This window comes from Apus apus, chromosome 17 (genome assembly GCF_020740795.1).
Source record: "Apus apus isolate bApuApu2 chromosome 17, bApuApu2.pri.cur, whole genome shotgun sequence".
Lineage (NCBI taxonomy): Eukaryota > Metazoa > Chordata > Aves > Apodiformes > Apodidae > Apus > Apus apus.
In genome coordinates this window covers 6,224,660-6,241,049 of record NC_067298.1, presented here as the reverse complement: position 1 = coordinate 6,241,049, position 16,390 = coordinate 6,224,660, and the positions used below count along the sequence as shown (strand labels likewise).

Genomic DNA, 16,390 nt, shown 5'->3' with positions numbered 1-16,390 from the left:
GAGCCACCATCCCTTCAGAGAAGCAAGGTCGGTGATATGTTGGGCAAAGGCCATTGGTGAGCTTGGATGCACTTGGCTTCCTCATAGAATGTCCAGCACACTCTAGTGCTTGGTTTGACTTATGTGATGATGGATGCTGGGCATGAACCTTGGAAGCAAAGCAGCTAAATAAACTGGCAAAGAAAAGGGTCTATATGTATCTGTTTGCTTTTGTGGACCTTCTGAAAGTTATGAACTCACCAACACTGTTGATTGGGCTCCAACTACAGCTGCTGCTGCCCAGTGGAGCCACCCTGGCAAGGCTGAGAGGCCATCCTGCTGCCTTTCCTGAATAAGGCTGTCCTCTGGAGCAAGGCACCCAAGCTGACACTGTTGTCTTTTGGAATTGGAGACAAGCCTCTTCTCAACAGGGCAGGTGTCAGAACCAATATCTGTTTGTGATCACCTGCTCACTGCATCAAGCTGTAAAGGTTTAAAAAGGGCCTTTTAAAATTCCTTTATTGGACCAGACTGTTCCAGCAGACTCGCAGATATTTCATTTTTGGAACACTTCTGTAGCAAATAAATATAAATGCATTTCCCCTGTGCAGTGTTATTTCATGCAATGGTAGTGACAGCATCCTAGAAACCAGGATTGGAGAAGATCTGTTAGGTCAGCTAAGTACTCTCCTGGGAGATGCAAAACCAGCCTTTTTCTTAACAGCCTATTTTCCAGTATTTTGTTCAGTGCTTTAACACCAGTTTTGTTTTTAAACTGAGGTCTGACCTTGCTGCCTGCCTGGTTTGCGTCAGCTTTTTCATTCAGGAGCACAGCAGTGCTGATCTCTCCTACCCTGAAATTATCCTTAATTTCTTAACATACAGGCAGAAAGCACCAGGGCTGCAGAACTGTGTGGTTGTGTCACACTAAACACTACCAGAAGCTGTGGAAAGAAGAGTTCTGGACAGGCTGGTATCTCTTCTAAATAAGTCTGCAACTTCTTAACATCCTTGTAAATTGTACTTTCTGTCTGGGTGAGATCACTGGCACTCTTGTCCAAAAATGTGGATTTTTGGACTACATCAGCAAATCCCACACGTGGCTCATGCTTCTGTAAGCAGGACTATAAATACAAATAATGCAGCTGGGATTTATCTTGTAAGTTGAAGTCAGTATAATGCTCTCAGGCAGAGCTGATCTCTGAAGCCTGTTGCACCAGTTTAGTGTACAATGTACTGGGATGGCAAAGGAGGATGCTGGGAGCAGCAGATTCCCTGCTAGCCCCAGGCAAGAGGGCTTTATCTCTTGCCTTTTGTGCTGCTGCAAAGTAGTGACAAAGTGTGAGATGTTTCCTTTCCCTGCTGGTGACTCCTGCCTGACACAGTGAGCAGGATGAAATTAGATCCCCCAGGCAGCTGAAGAATCCGGTGAAACTCAGCTGAGAAATTTAGTAGGGGAAAAGTTAGAGGGGAAAACTAGTGACCTGATGGAGGCACTGCTTGTGTTGTGGCAAAGGGGCTAGTGACCTTCAGGGACAGTCATTCTTGCTGAACATCCTAACTTGGGCAGTTTGTGGCTTGACATGTTTTCAGGGTCCCCTGTGCACCCACGTCACACTGGTCCAGGTCTCCCTCCCCTTGTGCTCTAACCCAGGGGCTTTTGTTGTCAGCATAAATCTATTGTAGTTGCCAGTTCCTTGCCAGGAGAGGCTACAGATACACGAGAGTTTTGGGCAGTGTCTGTGTTTAATGATTATGCCTTCACACTTTGTTGGAAGGAGCTCATTAATCTCTCATACCGTGCTAATAAATTGGGGAGGCGTGGGAAGACTCCTCAAGGTTACCCCGTGTCAGGAAGGAGGAAAACTCCTGGTTCACAGCCCCTGGGAGGTCAAAGCAAACTGGTGTGAGAGGGGTTCAGCCAGACCTGGCTCTGCAACTCCTCTGCTGTCCTTCCAAGTATCACAAACCAACCGTTCAGCTTCTACTGCATCTATTCACTCTGCTGCTTCCCTCCTGCTTGTTCAGATGCAATTAGGAGATGCAGAATAAGGGGGAGCCAGAGGTCAAGGAGGCAGGAAAGTGATTACAAGATGGTGCAAATGGCTGTGCCATAAATACTGCAATGATGAAAAATTAGATGCCAGTCACCTCGGGGTTATTGCTGGTCTCCATCTTTTTTTTATTGTGAAAAAATGATAATGGAAGTGTGTTTACCCCAGAGAGTGCAAGCTTGCCACTGGCTCTGGTCCTGCACACCCTAGGGATGCCAGGGACTGCAATCCTTGCACTGAATGACTTTCTGAGAACACCTTGTGTCTGGTTTTCTTCACTTTAAGAGGAGAAAGAACTGTTTTTCCAAGGTGTTCTTTCCAAAGTGGAAAGTTCCTGGTACTCAGAGATGAGCCAGCTCCAGAAACAGACGGTGGCCCCAAGTCAGGGTGGGAAGGGGAGAGCAGCACCCTCCAATACTGCCTGGCCATCCATGTGCTGCTTCTGCCTTGACCTCCCAGAGCTGCACATAAAGGCAGGTCCTTGGTGTGTTGGATGCCCAGGAAGATCACAGCTTGCAGTGACATCAGCTGGGACAAGTACACTTGTTTGCAGGATGGACAGTCAAAAACAAGCTGCCATCAGCTGGTGCTGGACTAGAACCTTTGAAAATCCCTGGATCACTCTTGGATTTACTAAACTAAGTAGCTTTGGGGTTGCAGGTCCTTCATTCCATCTCTTGCAGAAGGTCTTCCTTTGGAAGAAGTGCTGGGAACAGTGTGGCACAGGAGCAGCAGCATCCAGCCCGATGGGTACCGTGGGTGCTGGTGGGTGCAATGTCACTCGCTTTGCTGGCGAAAATGAGCTTGGCAGCAGCTGAGCTGATAGTTCTTGGGGGATACCTCCTCCCTGCCTTAAGACACTGGGGAGAAAGGTGGGTGCCAGCAATGTGCTTCCTGTGAGTTATGAGTCTAAACCTCTGCCAGGTGTCCCGGGAGCGGCGTGTTCATTACCAGAGCTGCTGTGGCAGCAGATGCCTGCTGTACTCCAAGCGTAACTGCCCTTGTTTCTTTATCTATAAATATTCCTTGTGGCATGTCTGGCAGTTGCATCCTCCCTCCGTTGTGACTTCCTGACTCTACAGGGGATCTAGAGGTTAAAATCCCTTTTGCCTCTCTACTTCTTTGAGCAATTCTTACTCTGTTGCTGGTTTATCTCTTTTTCAACCAACTTCAAGAGCTTCATAATCACTTGTCTGCTGATAAACTTGCTGCCTATCAGCAAGGCCCAAGCTGCAGCCCTGCCTCTAGCCTTGAAAGGCTGTGGATCTTCAGCTTTTTTTTCTAGCTCTCTAAAAAGCTCCTTCCTGAACAATCAGACTCTTTTCATGTATTTATATTTGTACTGTCCACTGCAAGGGGTAAAGCTTTACCTCCGAAACCTTGGATCGCCGCCCTCACTGATGTGCCATCTGGCTCTCTAGCTTGAGATATGAGCTCATGCAGGAGAGAAACGTGGCCTTGTCACCCTAGTGAAGGGGAGGAGAGATGGCAGAGAGGCATGTTGCCCTCAAGACTGTTTTCCCTTGGCATGTTTTGTCTGAAAAGCACCAAAGCCCTGGCATGAGTGGCTGGAGCCCACTGCTGGGTAGCGTAGCAGTTGCCACAATTTGAAGTGGTGCAGAGGAGCTGCAGGCTGGTGTTGGTGGAGCTGCAGGTAGCTCTGAAATGTTAGAAAACTCTGCTTTCTTAATCTAGGACTCCTAAGCGGGAGTGGGGAAAGCACCTTACATTTAATATTTCTCTCCAAAATCAACCCTAAACATGCCCTGAGGATGTGAAAAGGAACATCAGCTCATAAGAAGCTACTCTGCTGAAGACAATAGGTCTGGTTCAAGCTTCCAGCCAGACATAAAACCTCTGATCTGTGTCAGTGTTAGTAAATAATTTTTATTTGGTTTTTGTTTTTTTCTCCTAGAGGTCTCTTTAGACACAGTCTAGAGGAGAGTTCCTGAGGTGTGAACAGAGGAGCCAGTTCCTGGATCTCCTCACATCTTGATCACTGTACTTGTGCAGTCTGGTTTTATTATATGGTTTTGTCTGTCCCTTCTAGTGCTCATCTGGGTTATGAATGAGCTCTGAGCTCAGGGATGTCTTGCAGAAGCAGAATGGGTGTCAGAATTGCCACTCCTGACAGTGTGTATGAAATCTCTGCTCTTTCCTGCCGTGCACAAAGAGACTTCCCTTGTGTCTGAGTCAAACAAAGCTTCCTCTGGGAGATGCTCATTCAGTAGAGCTTGTGTCTTCCTGTCCATATCTTGTGGGAATGCTCTGTACCCACAGTCCTGTACAAACCTCTCAGCTTTCCAGCCAAGGTGTCAAAGTCTAACAAGGAGAGGGATCCATTTTGTTAGACCAGTCACTTTCTTTCAAATGTCACCTCACTCCCCGTTAGAGTTTTTTGCTGTAATGCCTTGTGTTGAGCAATAGTACCTCTCCCCCAGTTGTGAAATCTAAACCTCCATATCTGCAGAGCTGGAGTTGGTACTGTGCTGAAATAAAGTTCATGTTGTTAAGGTGCTGGCACTTCTTCTGTTAAGGGGAAGGAAAAGTCTCCAAGGAAGGATTTGGTTTGGGGTGAGTTTTGGCTTCTGAATATGGGTGAGAAAGACTGGGAGGAGGAGGAGAAGAAAAAAGGAAGGGGAAGGGTGGTTGGGGCCTCAGCCCAAAGGGAGATATTTAAGGAGAGAGCACTACACCATCTCTTTACCATCTCCATATGAAAACTGAGGGATCCTTGCCCTGATATCAGCAACCTAGTGACTTGGCATTGATAAGACAGGCCTGAGCCACACAAGTGCTTTTGTTCCAAAACTCTCAAACTCTTTGCTTCTGGAGTAGTTGCTGCATTTAACAAGGTTAATCTTCATGGTCTCACTTTGTTCAGGTTAAGTACCCTCCCCTGCTCAACCTGTGTGAAAGTTTCCAGGCTTTGAATGAACAAGAAACAGTAGCTATGGTTTATTCACCACTCAACAAGCACCAAAGTCAGATGCAATTCTTGCAGATGAGTTTGTTGAGCACGAAAACAAGCAAGTTCTGATGACAGTTACCAACAAAGCTGGTTTTCAGATGGTCCTCCTGCAAATGTATGCAGGCAGTAGCCATAATGCTGTAACTGCTGCATCTAATACATAAATCAGCAATGTTTGGGATGCTAATGGTGCTTCCTGGGCCGTATTGGCCTTTCCTGTAAAAGCCACATGCTGGGAAGCAGATGAAAGCTATTGAAGGGTACTGGTTCAGTGATGCATAGACCCTTCATGGCAATAAAGAACCTGCTTAGTCAATACAGCTCTTTGATGGACTTAAAGCATGATTGTAGGGGCTGGAAGACTCTTGGCATTAGCTGGCCATCACTGAGTGGTTGAGAGCTCTCTTGGTGGTCTTTTTTGCTGAAACTAATCTGATAAAACCAGCCAGATGTCCTATTAGTGGTTGATCTTACTTTTGCTTTTTTAAGATAAACCAATAATCAAGGTTATGTAACCAAGTTTTAACATAAGAGCTTTAATAAAATATACTTTTAGAAATGTCTAAACATACATAAAAATATATTCTGGGCAAGGGTAAGCCCCAGCTGGTTTCCCCTGTGGCAAGAAGCCTCGAGTTGACCAGCCTACTTTTCACTTTGATATACTAAGAGCTTACGAGTGCAGAGGTTAAGTGGTGTCAGTTGAGTAGCTGGCTAAGAGAAGCTCCCAGACCTTGGTGGCTGTACTGTTGTGGCTTGGCTTGGTGGGAGGAATGGACTTGAAGACCATCCCAGGGGCTGAGCAAGCTGGTGTGCTGCCCGTGGCTCCTGCTGGCCTGCACAATAGAGTGTGACAAGCTCCTGTTCTTTCCTCTACACTTGCTGGTTTCTAATTATTCTGTCTGGAAATGTCAGTAAAAGCAAGAAAAACACTGTTTTTTCCATCATTAATGTGCTGGATCTTCATGCTGGTTTTCAGCATGAGAAAGGAAGGAAAAATAACAAATTGTGGGTCTGTTGTGTTTAGTTGCTGAGTGTGTGTTCATATACCCTCTGCAGCAAGGCTGGCAACTCCTCTGGCCTTTCCTCTTTGATGGAGGAGCTTGGAGAGGGCCAGTCTGTGCAACAACACAGGGAAGTTTTTCTCTCTGCCATCCCATGAATATAAACAGCATTTGATGGATCTGATCCTCCTTTTTAGCTGAAGGGAGAGTTCTCTTGCCTTGCTTAAGTTTCAAAATGAATCAGCCATGTACACCTGCTTGTTTCTAATTGGAAACCACTTCACTAGTAGAAAAATCTTTAATCAAAGTAGACTGTGCTCATTCTGCCTTGGGTTAATTTGCTGAAGCTTGGGAGGAGAATGATAAGCTCCTAGAAAATATCTTAGCCAGCTCAAGAGGTGAAGTGAAGAACTTTTTGATGTGCCAGAGCTCTGCATATTTGATTTCTGGCAGGGTTGACTGGTGCAGTTTTCTGTGTAGGTTTTGGATTGTTTAAATTACGTGTGTAAATTAAGTACTTTGTAAATGATAACCCTCTGGGGGAGACTTGAGCTTGGAAAACATCAGGTGGAAAGTTTGGGTATATGTCTGAGGTACTTATTTGGGCTTACTTTTTCCTTAGGGAGAAGTTATGAAGCTAATTAACTTAATGGGTTGGAAGAGCATTTAGGTGTCTGGCAGAGTGAGGCTGAGGAAGTAGACATCCTCCTTCTAAGCATCACAGTCTCATCCTTTTGGGGGATGTGTTTTAAAATAGTTTTCCTGGCCTTGGGACTCTGCAGAAGGTTGATGATTAGATCAGCTCTAATCCAGGGACTGACCTGTTGTGTCCTGGTTATTGGTGAGACACTGACCCCACTTTCCTGACAGGTGCTGAATCTCTGGAGCTGTACACAATTTCACTTGGAAGTGATGTTAATCCGGCTGTTTAATGTCCTGCCATGCCTTTCCCCTCAAGCAGGCCAGTGTGTGCTTGTGGCTTCCCCTCCTAAAAGTGGTTGTCACAAATCCCTGCAAAGCCAGGCAGCCTCCTCTCCTTGCAGGCCTCGTCATCGTTTGTATTGATCTGTGGAAATCCATTTGGGATCACTAATGGGCATCAAGTGGAAAAGATAATGCATTACTCTTGCACTTGGATTCATCCCTCACTTGGTTCCATTGGACCAGCTCCAGGATCTTGTTAAGAGCAAAAGACATTGATCATTTTATGGGATGGGAGGGAATCCGACCATTCAGGCACAGCAACTTTTGTGTCTTCCCCATGAACTGAGCAGTGAAGCCCAGAGAGGAAGGGGAGAGTTGAGAGAGCCACCCAATGGTCTTAAGATGCCTTGAGCACTGGAGAATAAGTGCAGAAAACAGAGTGTGACATCCAGAATTCCTTCTGCTTCATTAGCAATTGTTGTGGAGCACATGGGAGACCCACGTTCTTCCAGCACCTCATGATGTTTTTGATGCTTTTCATCAACTGAGCCCCAAATCCACCTTCACACAGCTCTTCCTTTAAGACAAATCCAAGTTTTAGACCCAGCTGCTTTGGTGCTCAGCCATCTTGTGTCAATCCTTGCCATGGTTTGAGCTGCTGTTTTGTCAATTGGTTCTGCTGCATTCTCATTTGCAGAGGACACCTGTTCCTTAATGATCACCATCCTTCGTCCGTCTCGCTTTGTTTTGGCTCTTTCTGCTGCAGGAGCTGGTGACGTGCTTTGAAGGGAGGCTGTTCTGAGTAGTGTGTGTTGGGAGGGGAGGCTGCAAGCTCAAGTCTCCCAAGGGAAGTGGTAGATTCCCCCACCGGGTGCTGAGCCATCTCATATAAACTCTAGCATTACCTAGAAGGGTTGCACCAGATGATCCTTGAGATCCCTTCCAACCTGGCATTCTGCAGTTCTCTAAGATATTAGCCACAAACCTGGGAATGATTTCCAGGAAGAGACTTGATGTCTACTTTGTTCACTCTGGGTCCCTGATATACATCTCCCTTTAGTCTGAGGTTTTTTTAGCCCTTTGAGGGGCTCCTGAAATGGAGTGACAGTCTGTAGAGGGCAGGACAGGGTGAAAAGAAAGTGGAGTTCAGCTTAAAAAGGAACAAAGAGGAAGATTTTTAGAAAGACTTGTTACTGGCTGGTTTGCTTCTGTGTTAAAACTGAAGGTGTCTTAACTATTAGTCCTGCCAGTTATGCCTGTGCTCTTGTATCTGGTGTGATATCCTCCAAGGATCCTCAGTTGCTTCACAAATCTGAATTCTGTGCATGCTTTCTGTCACTTTTTTTAAACAAGACTTGGTGTAAATCATGGCCTCAGGTCAGAATATGTCTTGACTGAGCAACGTGTGAAATCAAGGGTTCTCTCCTCTGGTCCTCTTCTGGGTTTGCTTTGGTCTTCTGAGAATATTTGTGATGCAAGGTGCTTCCAATTTGCCTTGCAGATATTCTGAAAGTGTCTCAGGAAACATTTCTTAGGGTTGTACTCATCTTAAAATAGCTTGGATTCTGTTCTGTCACTGACTGTTGGGGTCGACAGGGACCTTGAGGCTCCACAGCCTGCCCTTTTAAAGTCCCAGTTCTTCCCTTCTGGTGACACCTTTTTTCAGAGCTACTTGAAGAAGTAATTGAAAAGAGCAACGTGTAAATATTAATGTGGAGTATTTGTCTTTAAAAATCCCTTTGGGATGCTTAACAAATCTGTGCCATGGTGTGCTGTGGCTTTCCAGATCCTGCTTGCTTGCAGCTTTTGGACCTGTCTGTGTATCACCAGCCTGTGCCAACCTGTGGATCATGGGCAGGGCTCTCTCCTGTAACACCCATTAGGTCTCCCAGTCACAAGTAGCTTCTCCCAGTTCACGTTCAGACCTTTGTCAAGGTCTGTTGTCTTCCTGCAGTAAAGCCAGGTAGGGGCCTGAGTGCTGCTCAGTGCCTCTCAGTTACACATCTGAGAGGGCACTGACTCCTCACGGGTCTTGAATTTCCACCCTGAACAAACTTCACTTTTATGAGTATCTCTTTGATTTTGACTTTTTCCCCCTCACTTTGCACAAACTCAGCTTCCAAGTCAGCATCTTACCTGTTACACTGTAAGCTTCCCACTGTCAAACAAGCAAGTTAAAGCATGGGGGGGGGGGGGAAATGTTGTGGGCAGACCTGCCTCCTCTATTACAGTTCAGCCTGGGGCACCCCGAAGCTACCCCATCCATGTAAATGTGAGGAGGCTGGTCACAGCTATTGCTATCTAGACCTAAACTGAGCATGGACCTAGACAAAAGAGGCCACAGTTTAATATTTAATGTTCCATAAGGCTGCACTGAGAGCTTTTGAGCTTTTACTGAAACATGTCAGTGAAGGCAGGCTGTAGCAGTGATAGCAAGCAGCTGAGAGCCAAGAGGATCCTGGGCTCTGCTCCTGCCCGAGGCATGTTCTCTGATACCAAGCAGCTTGCTTGACCCCCTGTGTCCCAGCCAACTTAGCTGTAAAATTAAGCAACAAAGCAAGCTCCATGACAGACAGTCATACCTGGAGGTGAACTTCCCAGATGAGCTTTGCTTCACTGATAAATTTGTCTTACTAGCAGAATTTCTGGTTCTTAACCTAATGTGTGGTTTTGTTGTCCTTCCAGGCTGCATTCACTCTCCTCCTGGGTCCTTTCACCTTCTTCAATGTGCAGAAGACCAAGTATCTTCAAATCATGACGTCCCTCATGAGATGGATAGGTGAGTCTTGGCAGAGCCTTGGCCACCTTTTTGCCATAGATGGAACTTGAGTCACGCTGCCAGTGCATCTTTTTGGCAAGATGTTCCTGTTTGGAAGCAAGTGCTTGTGAGAACAGCTTCGTTGAGGAGGATTGTCCAGGCCTGGTAAATCTTTGAGGAAGAGGATTTTTGTTCTAGGATGAAATTTGTGATTAAAACAAATTGTTCTCAAATCAGACATGAGCTGGTAGATGAAGCAGGATGTGCTGCATTGGAAACCACCAGACCCAAGTGTGTTGCCCTTGGGAAGTCCTGTTCTCATGAGTTCTCTCCAAAATCTTACTGCCAAGAACTTTTGGGAAGACAGGTAACTCCCTGAAGGGAAATAAGACATTGCTACTTTTTGGTTTTTTTGCAGTGCCTTTGTTACCCAAAGATGCAGCTGCCTCACATCGGTTTGTATGTACACATGCCCTTAAAGGCTGAGAGGGGGGTTGTGTTGTGGAGGCTTATGTTGAGGTTTGTCTTGTTTTGTGTAACCTAGACAGAGGAACTGATACTCAGGGCTAAGAGAGAGGGTGTGAGAGCACCAGCAGCATCTCCGTAGGTTAACAGTCTCTGGTTCATGAGTCCAGACTGTTCAAGCACAGAATTAGCTCTGTTTCTGTTCCAAGTCAGTGATAGGTAGAAAGAAAAGCTGATTCTCTGTTTCCCACCACATGCACACAAGCTTGACCTGACGTCAGCCATGTCCCTTTTCTCTGAGTTCAGAGGTCTGTGATCCTGTTTGGAAGTGGCTGGCAGTCACTGCAGAGGAATGGAGATCCTCTGTTCTACAGAACACATGAGGTGGGGTTAAGCAGTCCTCACCCAGGAAAACGAGGTTGGATTTTAAGCCCTCGAGTCTCGGATGTTGAACACCTTGAGTTAACAAATCCTGACCTCAGATGGTGGGAAAATCCTGAATGTCTGGTTTTTCCTTTTTGTTGTCTGAGCACATGAAAAGTTTGAAAGCCCCCGTGTTCTTCTCAGAAAGAGGTTATTGAAGCTTTTTGTGGTTTGTTTTTTTTTTTTAAAGAGTAATCTCCTCTCAGCTCATTGGCCTGTTTCCAGTCACACTGCCTCCTCTCTCCTGATAAAGACATCAGTCAGACCTCATCCTGCCTCTGTGACAACCTGACACCTGCCTGATCTGCCACTGGTTTCCCTTTATCCCGCTCCTTCCAGTATGAGGTTTGCTAAACCTTGGCATAAAGGCAGAATTGCTTCACTTTTTCATCACCTGATGAAGAGGGACAAAGGCAGTGCTGGGAGAAGGGAAGGAGAAATTCATGCTTTAGCCTGATTGATTCCTCTGTCAGCACATGGGGGAACAGCTGCCCCACATAATGATATTTAATGACCCTAACAGCACCTCTGTGGCTACTTAGAGCAACGGATTCCGTATGTGTAGAATGAGGGATAGATTTATTAGGAAAGATGATTTATCAAACAGCCATGTGATGCAGGGAACAGAGAAAAGCTCCTGCTGCAGTTTCCGGAATAAGGATGGATCCTGTGCTGCCCAGATTTATCAAGCTGGCTTCTCCTGTGTCCTCACATCACCACTGTCCCCTCTTCCAAAAGCAGGGCTGGGAGTTAAACACGGTTTGGGGTTTTGTTGGTGCTTAGAGAGCTTAGATCCTAAAGATCTTGGCTGGTGTTTTGTGGTCTCCTGAACTTTCCCTGCCTGAATGCCAATGGGCAGATGTGGACTCTGTCCTGCTATCATCTGTGTCTTTTCTTTGTCTTCTTTTAGTTGTATTTATCCATGTGGTGCTGAAGGTGGTTCCTCTTCTGCAAAGCACTTGGAGCAGCAGAGCTGAGCACTGGAGCTGCCAGCCTTCCTGGTTGTCACGCTGGGTTAAAACTTCCTACACAGGCAGTGGCTTATTCAGCTCACCTGTGTCCACTGGTGTGGATGGGCAGCCGACCTGTGCTTTGCATCATGATTTGTAGCAATCAACCCTCTCTGAGCTGGGAGGCCAATAGAGGCGTTGCAATGTGCTTCCTGCAGGACCCACCATACACCTTTTTCCCCAGCCTGATGAAAAGTTCCTAAATTTGGGAGCTGCAGTGGCTGATGTAAAGCTGCACTGCCCCAGGTGTACTGGCAATTCAGATGACAGTGGCTGAGAGGATGGTTCTTGGCAGCAGGGAGAGGTAGCTGTGTGTGAAGGTCATTTCTGCTGGTGTTTCTAACAGTGTCAGCCTTGCCTTTGAAAGTTGCTTTCCCTCTTTGTCCTGATCTAAGTGATAATCAAATGTCACTAGACTCCTTCCAGAGCCTCACGCTCATCTCAAGCACCACATCAGCTCACAAGGCCTACAGCAGTCTCTTTTCACACCTCATGGGCAAGAAAATACTCATTCTGTCCCTGAGAAATGCAGTCTGAAACAGTAGGACCTGTACTGGAAATTAAAAATGGGACAGTTCAAAGAATGTGGAGGTGCAGTAGGGATCAGCCCTTCATCTGGCTGTATTTTTCCTCTCAGAGTAAAGGACTAGCCAGGACAGGCACCTCTGAAATCTGTAAAAGTTGAAGAAGGAGCTTGCAAGCCAAGCTGGTGCTGCCAGAGGGCCTGGACAGATGGGCTCTTGTTTTCTGGGCCTGCTGAACATGGGGAACTCATCTGGAAACAGGGCTGGCACAGCCAGGCCTTTCCCTGTCAGGATGGATGGGAGCACGGGGGGGTGGATCTGTATCTCCAGGTGGAGTGGGGCTGGTGACAGGGAGAGGGCTTCCAGAGCCATCAACATGTTGGCAGTCTTTGGAAGAGTAACTGCTTACATCCTTGGCTGCAAATCTGATTTGCCACCTCGTGTGGGTGAGTGCCAGTGGTTCAGTTCAGTGCAGTAGTTGGAGCTTGAACTGCTGGCCTGATCTGTGCCTAGAGATCCCTGTGCTCCTGGAGCTGGTGGCTGTGCCAGGGTTTGCCTGCACAAGCTCTCAGCTCTTTCCCAACTGTAGAAGCTCCTCAGCCTGCTTTGTCCAAACTGCCTTGGGAGACTGAGCACAGGGACCTTATGGGTGCTACGGGGAGCCTGTTGTCTATGCTTCCCTGGAGAAAGGACTAGGTGGGAAAAATCACTTGTTCTAAATCCTGGTCGTGGTGCTTAAGGTGGAGCCTTGATTCGAGTTAGGGCTCAAACCTCATGTGCTTTCCCAGCTCCTGAGCAATGCTGCTAAGAACAGAGGCAGAGCTCAGGGTGGGTGACCAGGAAAGTACCTCAGCCTTGCAAGGGTGGAGCTGTTATTAGCCCAAGTCCTTTACCAGTTTTGGGGCCTGTTTCCAGGTGTCTTGCAAGGTGCTTGGAACAGTGCAACTTCTGTAGCAGACTAAACAAAACTAAGCCATCAATAAATTAGGGCTGTTGGATTTTCAGTTCTGCTGTTTGGAGTCCAGGCTCTTTTTTCCTAAAGGGTTTATATCTGTGGTGGCAATGGATTACTCCCTAAAGATACTTGACTACCTAGCTCTGTTTTGGTTTTGTTTTTGGTTTTTTTTCCCCTCCTTTTCCAATCCTGATCAGGTGGGTGGTGTTGGGGGTGAGCTGCTGGAGGGCACAGCACAGCAAAAGGGGGTGAGCTCCTGGAGGGCACAGCACAGCAAAAGGGACTGAGCCAGGCAGGTCTAATGCACTTCTCAAAGCAGAGAGGACACAGCTCGCTGGGACACAGCCCTACCTCTTTATTGTTGGATAATATTGGATAATAACTGTATAGCAGCGTCATAGAAAAGGATATGGATTAAGAAAGATAACAAAAGGACAGGGCTTGGTGGGGCTCAGCAGCAAACATGGGACTATTGTGTATTAAGCAGCTAACCCGATTAATTGCAGCCTGTTACAGCCTGAGATGCTCAGCTCTATAAGTGAGGACCTTTGGCTGTAAAGACACTGGTAGCATGATTATCACTGCTGGTATTGAATAGTCTCTGGCAGATATTCCCAGACAGCTCCCATGTGGGACATTTGCTCTATGTGCTGCTCTTGATGCTGTATTGTAGTTATTAGAAAGTATTGTATTTTAATAAAGAGGCGTTTTATAGAGGAATAAACTTTTGGTTGCTGCAGGCTCAGTTCTCTCTCCCTGTGGCACAGTCAGGTCAGACCACATTTATTCAAGTAAATGCAGCCCTTGAGGCACAGCATTCCCAGCCCTGCCCAAGCTATTGTTATATACCCAGAAGTGAAACCTCTCCCCTAGCTCTTTCTCTTCACCAGTAAAGTGGAGGGTAAAAGGACAGGACAAGCCAGGAAGTCTGTGTTGAGCTCTTTTATTCTCTTTCCCATCCCTTTCCAGGGTACTCAGTAGAAACCTTCCTGGGGAGAAACTAGGGAAGGGCTCTCCAAAGCATGCTGGTGAGGCTGACTTTGCATATCTACTAATTTCTCTGATAGTTCTGCTCTCTGCTACCCCAATCCTGCTCTTTACAGGACTCCCAAATACTTGTCCTCAGAGAACTGGTCTCAGGCCATCTCACTTTGTGAGCAGGTTTCAGCTGCTGGAACCTGTCACTGCCATCCTGAGCAGGCTTCACCAGCCAAGCTGGAGGTGATGGAGTGCAGAAGCTCAGAGGCACTCTGCTACATCCTTTCAGCTGCAGAGACTGGAAACACAGGACTTCAGATAATTGTCACCCCCTCCTATATCAGCATCAGCTATAATTCTCAGTCTCCAGCAGAGAGATTAGTCTGCCAGTGTCCACAGTCCTCAAAGTGGCCTCTTTTCTGCGTCAGAAATGGAGCTTTCAGCAAAGGGCTTAAGGAGGGACCAGGCTGATCTCTGCCCCTGACCTTTTGCAGAGCAGAGCATGCAGGAGTGGCAAGGAAGAGGGCATTGTACTGTAAATCAGGACACTGTTGCATGTTCATTCTGACAAGCTTCTTCAACCCAAGTTGCTTCATGTTCTTGCATCTCTTCTGGAGCAGAGAAAGCTGCTGCCAGGGCCTGGGGTGAATAATTCACTAAGAGAAGTGAATATATTTATGAAGAGTTAGTTAAAAGGCTGTGCTTCTGTCATGCCTGCTTCCAGAGCTGTTGGCTGAGGAGCTCATTTCAGTGCTATTTGTGGGGGTCAGTGGGGTGAGGCAGTGCCTTTGTGAGTGAAAGAGCCTTGTCAGCTTCAGATGCAGATGGAGAGGGACATGCAGTGCTAGACGGGACCACACTCCTGCCTGAGGAGCTGACGTTCCTGAAAAGAGCACTTTCACCAGGCAGCAGGAGACAAACTGATGAGTCTAAGAGCTGGAGAAAGGGAACTGAAAATGTAAGGACACATTCAGCCCTGCAAGATGGTCCACACAGGCTTTCAGAATGGGTGTGTGGCGTGCAACTGCCCTTCTCACACAAGAGTAAATTCTCACATTGAGAGAGAAGTGACTGTTAAAGCTAATAGACCAAGTCAACAGCAGAGCTCAGAGACAAGTCCTGAGTGCAGAGGCTTTATGGTGCTTCTGCCAAAGGTGACCGGAGGAGAGAGGACAATAAACTACACGGGTAATTTTCCACCAGAAGCAAACAAGCCTCGCTGGCTGCTCTTTCCTTCCCATATGTTGAGATAAAGCATCCGTGATAAACGCCAGAGTGCAGAGCTGTTTTTCTCCCTGTGAACTGTTACCAGTGTGCAGATGTCCATGGAGCCCAGCTGATGTGGGCTGAGAGGGGCAGCTCTGCCCCTTCCACAGCAGTTGTTACCACAGCAGGGGAAGCTTCTTGTAAATCTTGGTTATTCTGTAACAAACCCTGCACCACAGGATGAAGACAAGCAGGGAAACGATGCCTTTGCAGCCCTGCTGAAACCTTTTTGACAGCCCAAAAGGTCCTGGTGGTACTTTTTGATGAAGTTTCACTTTGTGAAGGAAAAGGGCTGTGTCTGGCCTGAGGCCAGGACAGCAGCAGTGTCTGAGATGGCTGCAGCAGGAGCTGAGCCAAACCTGGCAGGGTGGGTGAGGTGGTGGGGGAGTGGAGGTCCCTGAGAGGCTTTTTCTTGCCTTCCTGGTAAGTGCATCACAGTTCTGTGATCTTCACTTGCCCAACATGTGGCTCTGCTTCCCCTGTATATGAGCAACCGTCCCCTGCCGTGTAGACCCTGCCTTAGGCTTTGGGGCAGGGAGGGTAACACTGTCCCTGCAAGTCCCTGCTCTGCATTGGAGAAAAGAGCCACAATGATGTCCCACAACTTTTGCTCATACCTTTCTTCTGGGAAGTAATTTCCCTACTTTTTCTTTCCAGTCTCTCTCTCCAGAGAATTGCTGTCCTCTCTGAACCTGTCCATCTTACTTCCCCACAGTCTGTGCACTCATAAATGTTTCATCTTCCTAGAGAAGGTGTTTTAGGCTCTGTCATTGCCAAATCTGATCCTTAACTACTCCATCTACATCTGATGGAGCAAACCTGGTTTTTATGTTACCTTTTTACTGCCATTTCATGCAGGAACCTCCTTGGAAGGTTAGAGAAATTTATCCATTGCTGTTCTGGAGTTTATGGAGAGCTGGAGGTCATGAACAGTGACAGGATATAGCTTCTGTGGGAAAAACTGGGTAACTGAGTTTTAAATTTAAGAATCAATGTCTTAATTTCAGATACTTGTTCTGCCAGCATGGTGACCTGTGCTTTAATACTCCAAGTGCCTAACACCTGGCAGTTCCAGAGTT

General features: G+C 46.9%; 1 protein-coding gene across 5 annotated transcripts in view; it reads left to right on the top strand.

Moving 5' to 3' along the window:
- Positions 1 to 16,390, top strand: part of TMEM104 (transmembrane protein 104) — a 44,435-nt gene that overhangs the window by 19,282 nt on the left and 8,763 nt on the right. For all 5 annotated transcript variants that reach the window (XM_051634924.1, XM_051634925.1, XM_051634923.1 and 2 more), the window contains one exon: positions 9,618 to 9,711. In XM_051634924.1, the coding sequence (XP_051490884.1) occupies positions 9,618 to 9,711 (94 nt within the window). The remainder of the gene's footprint in view (positions 1 to 9,617; positions 9,712 to 16,390) is intronic.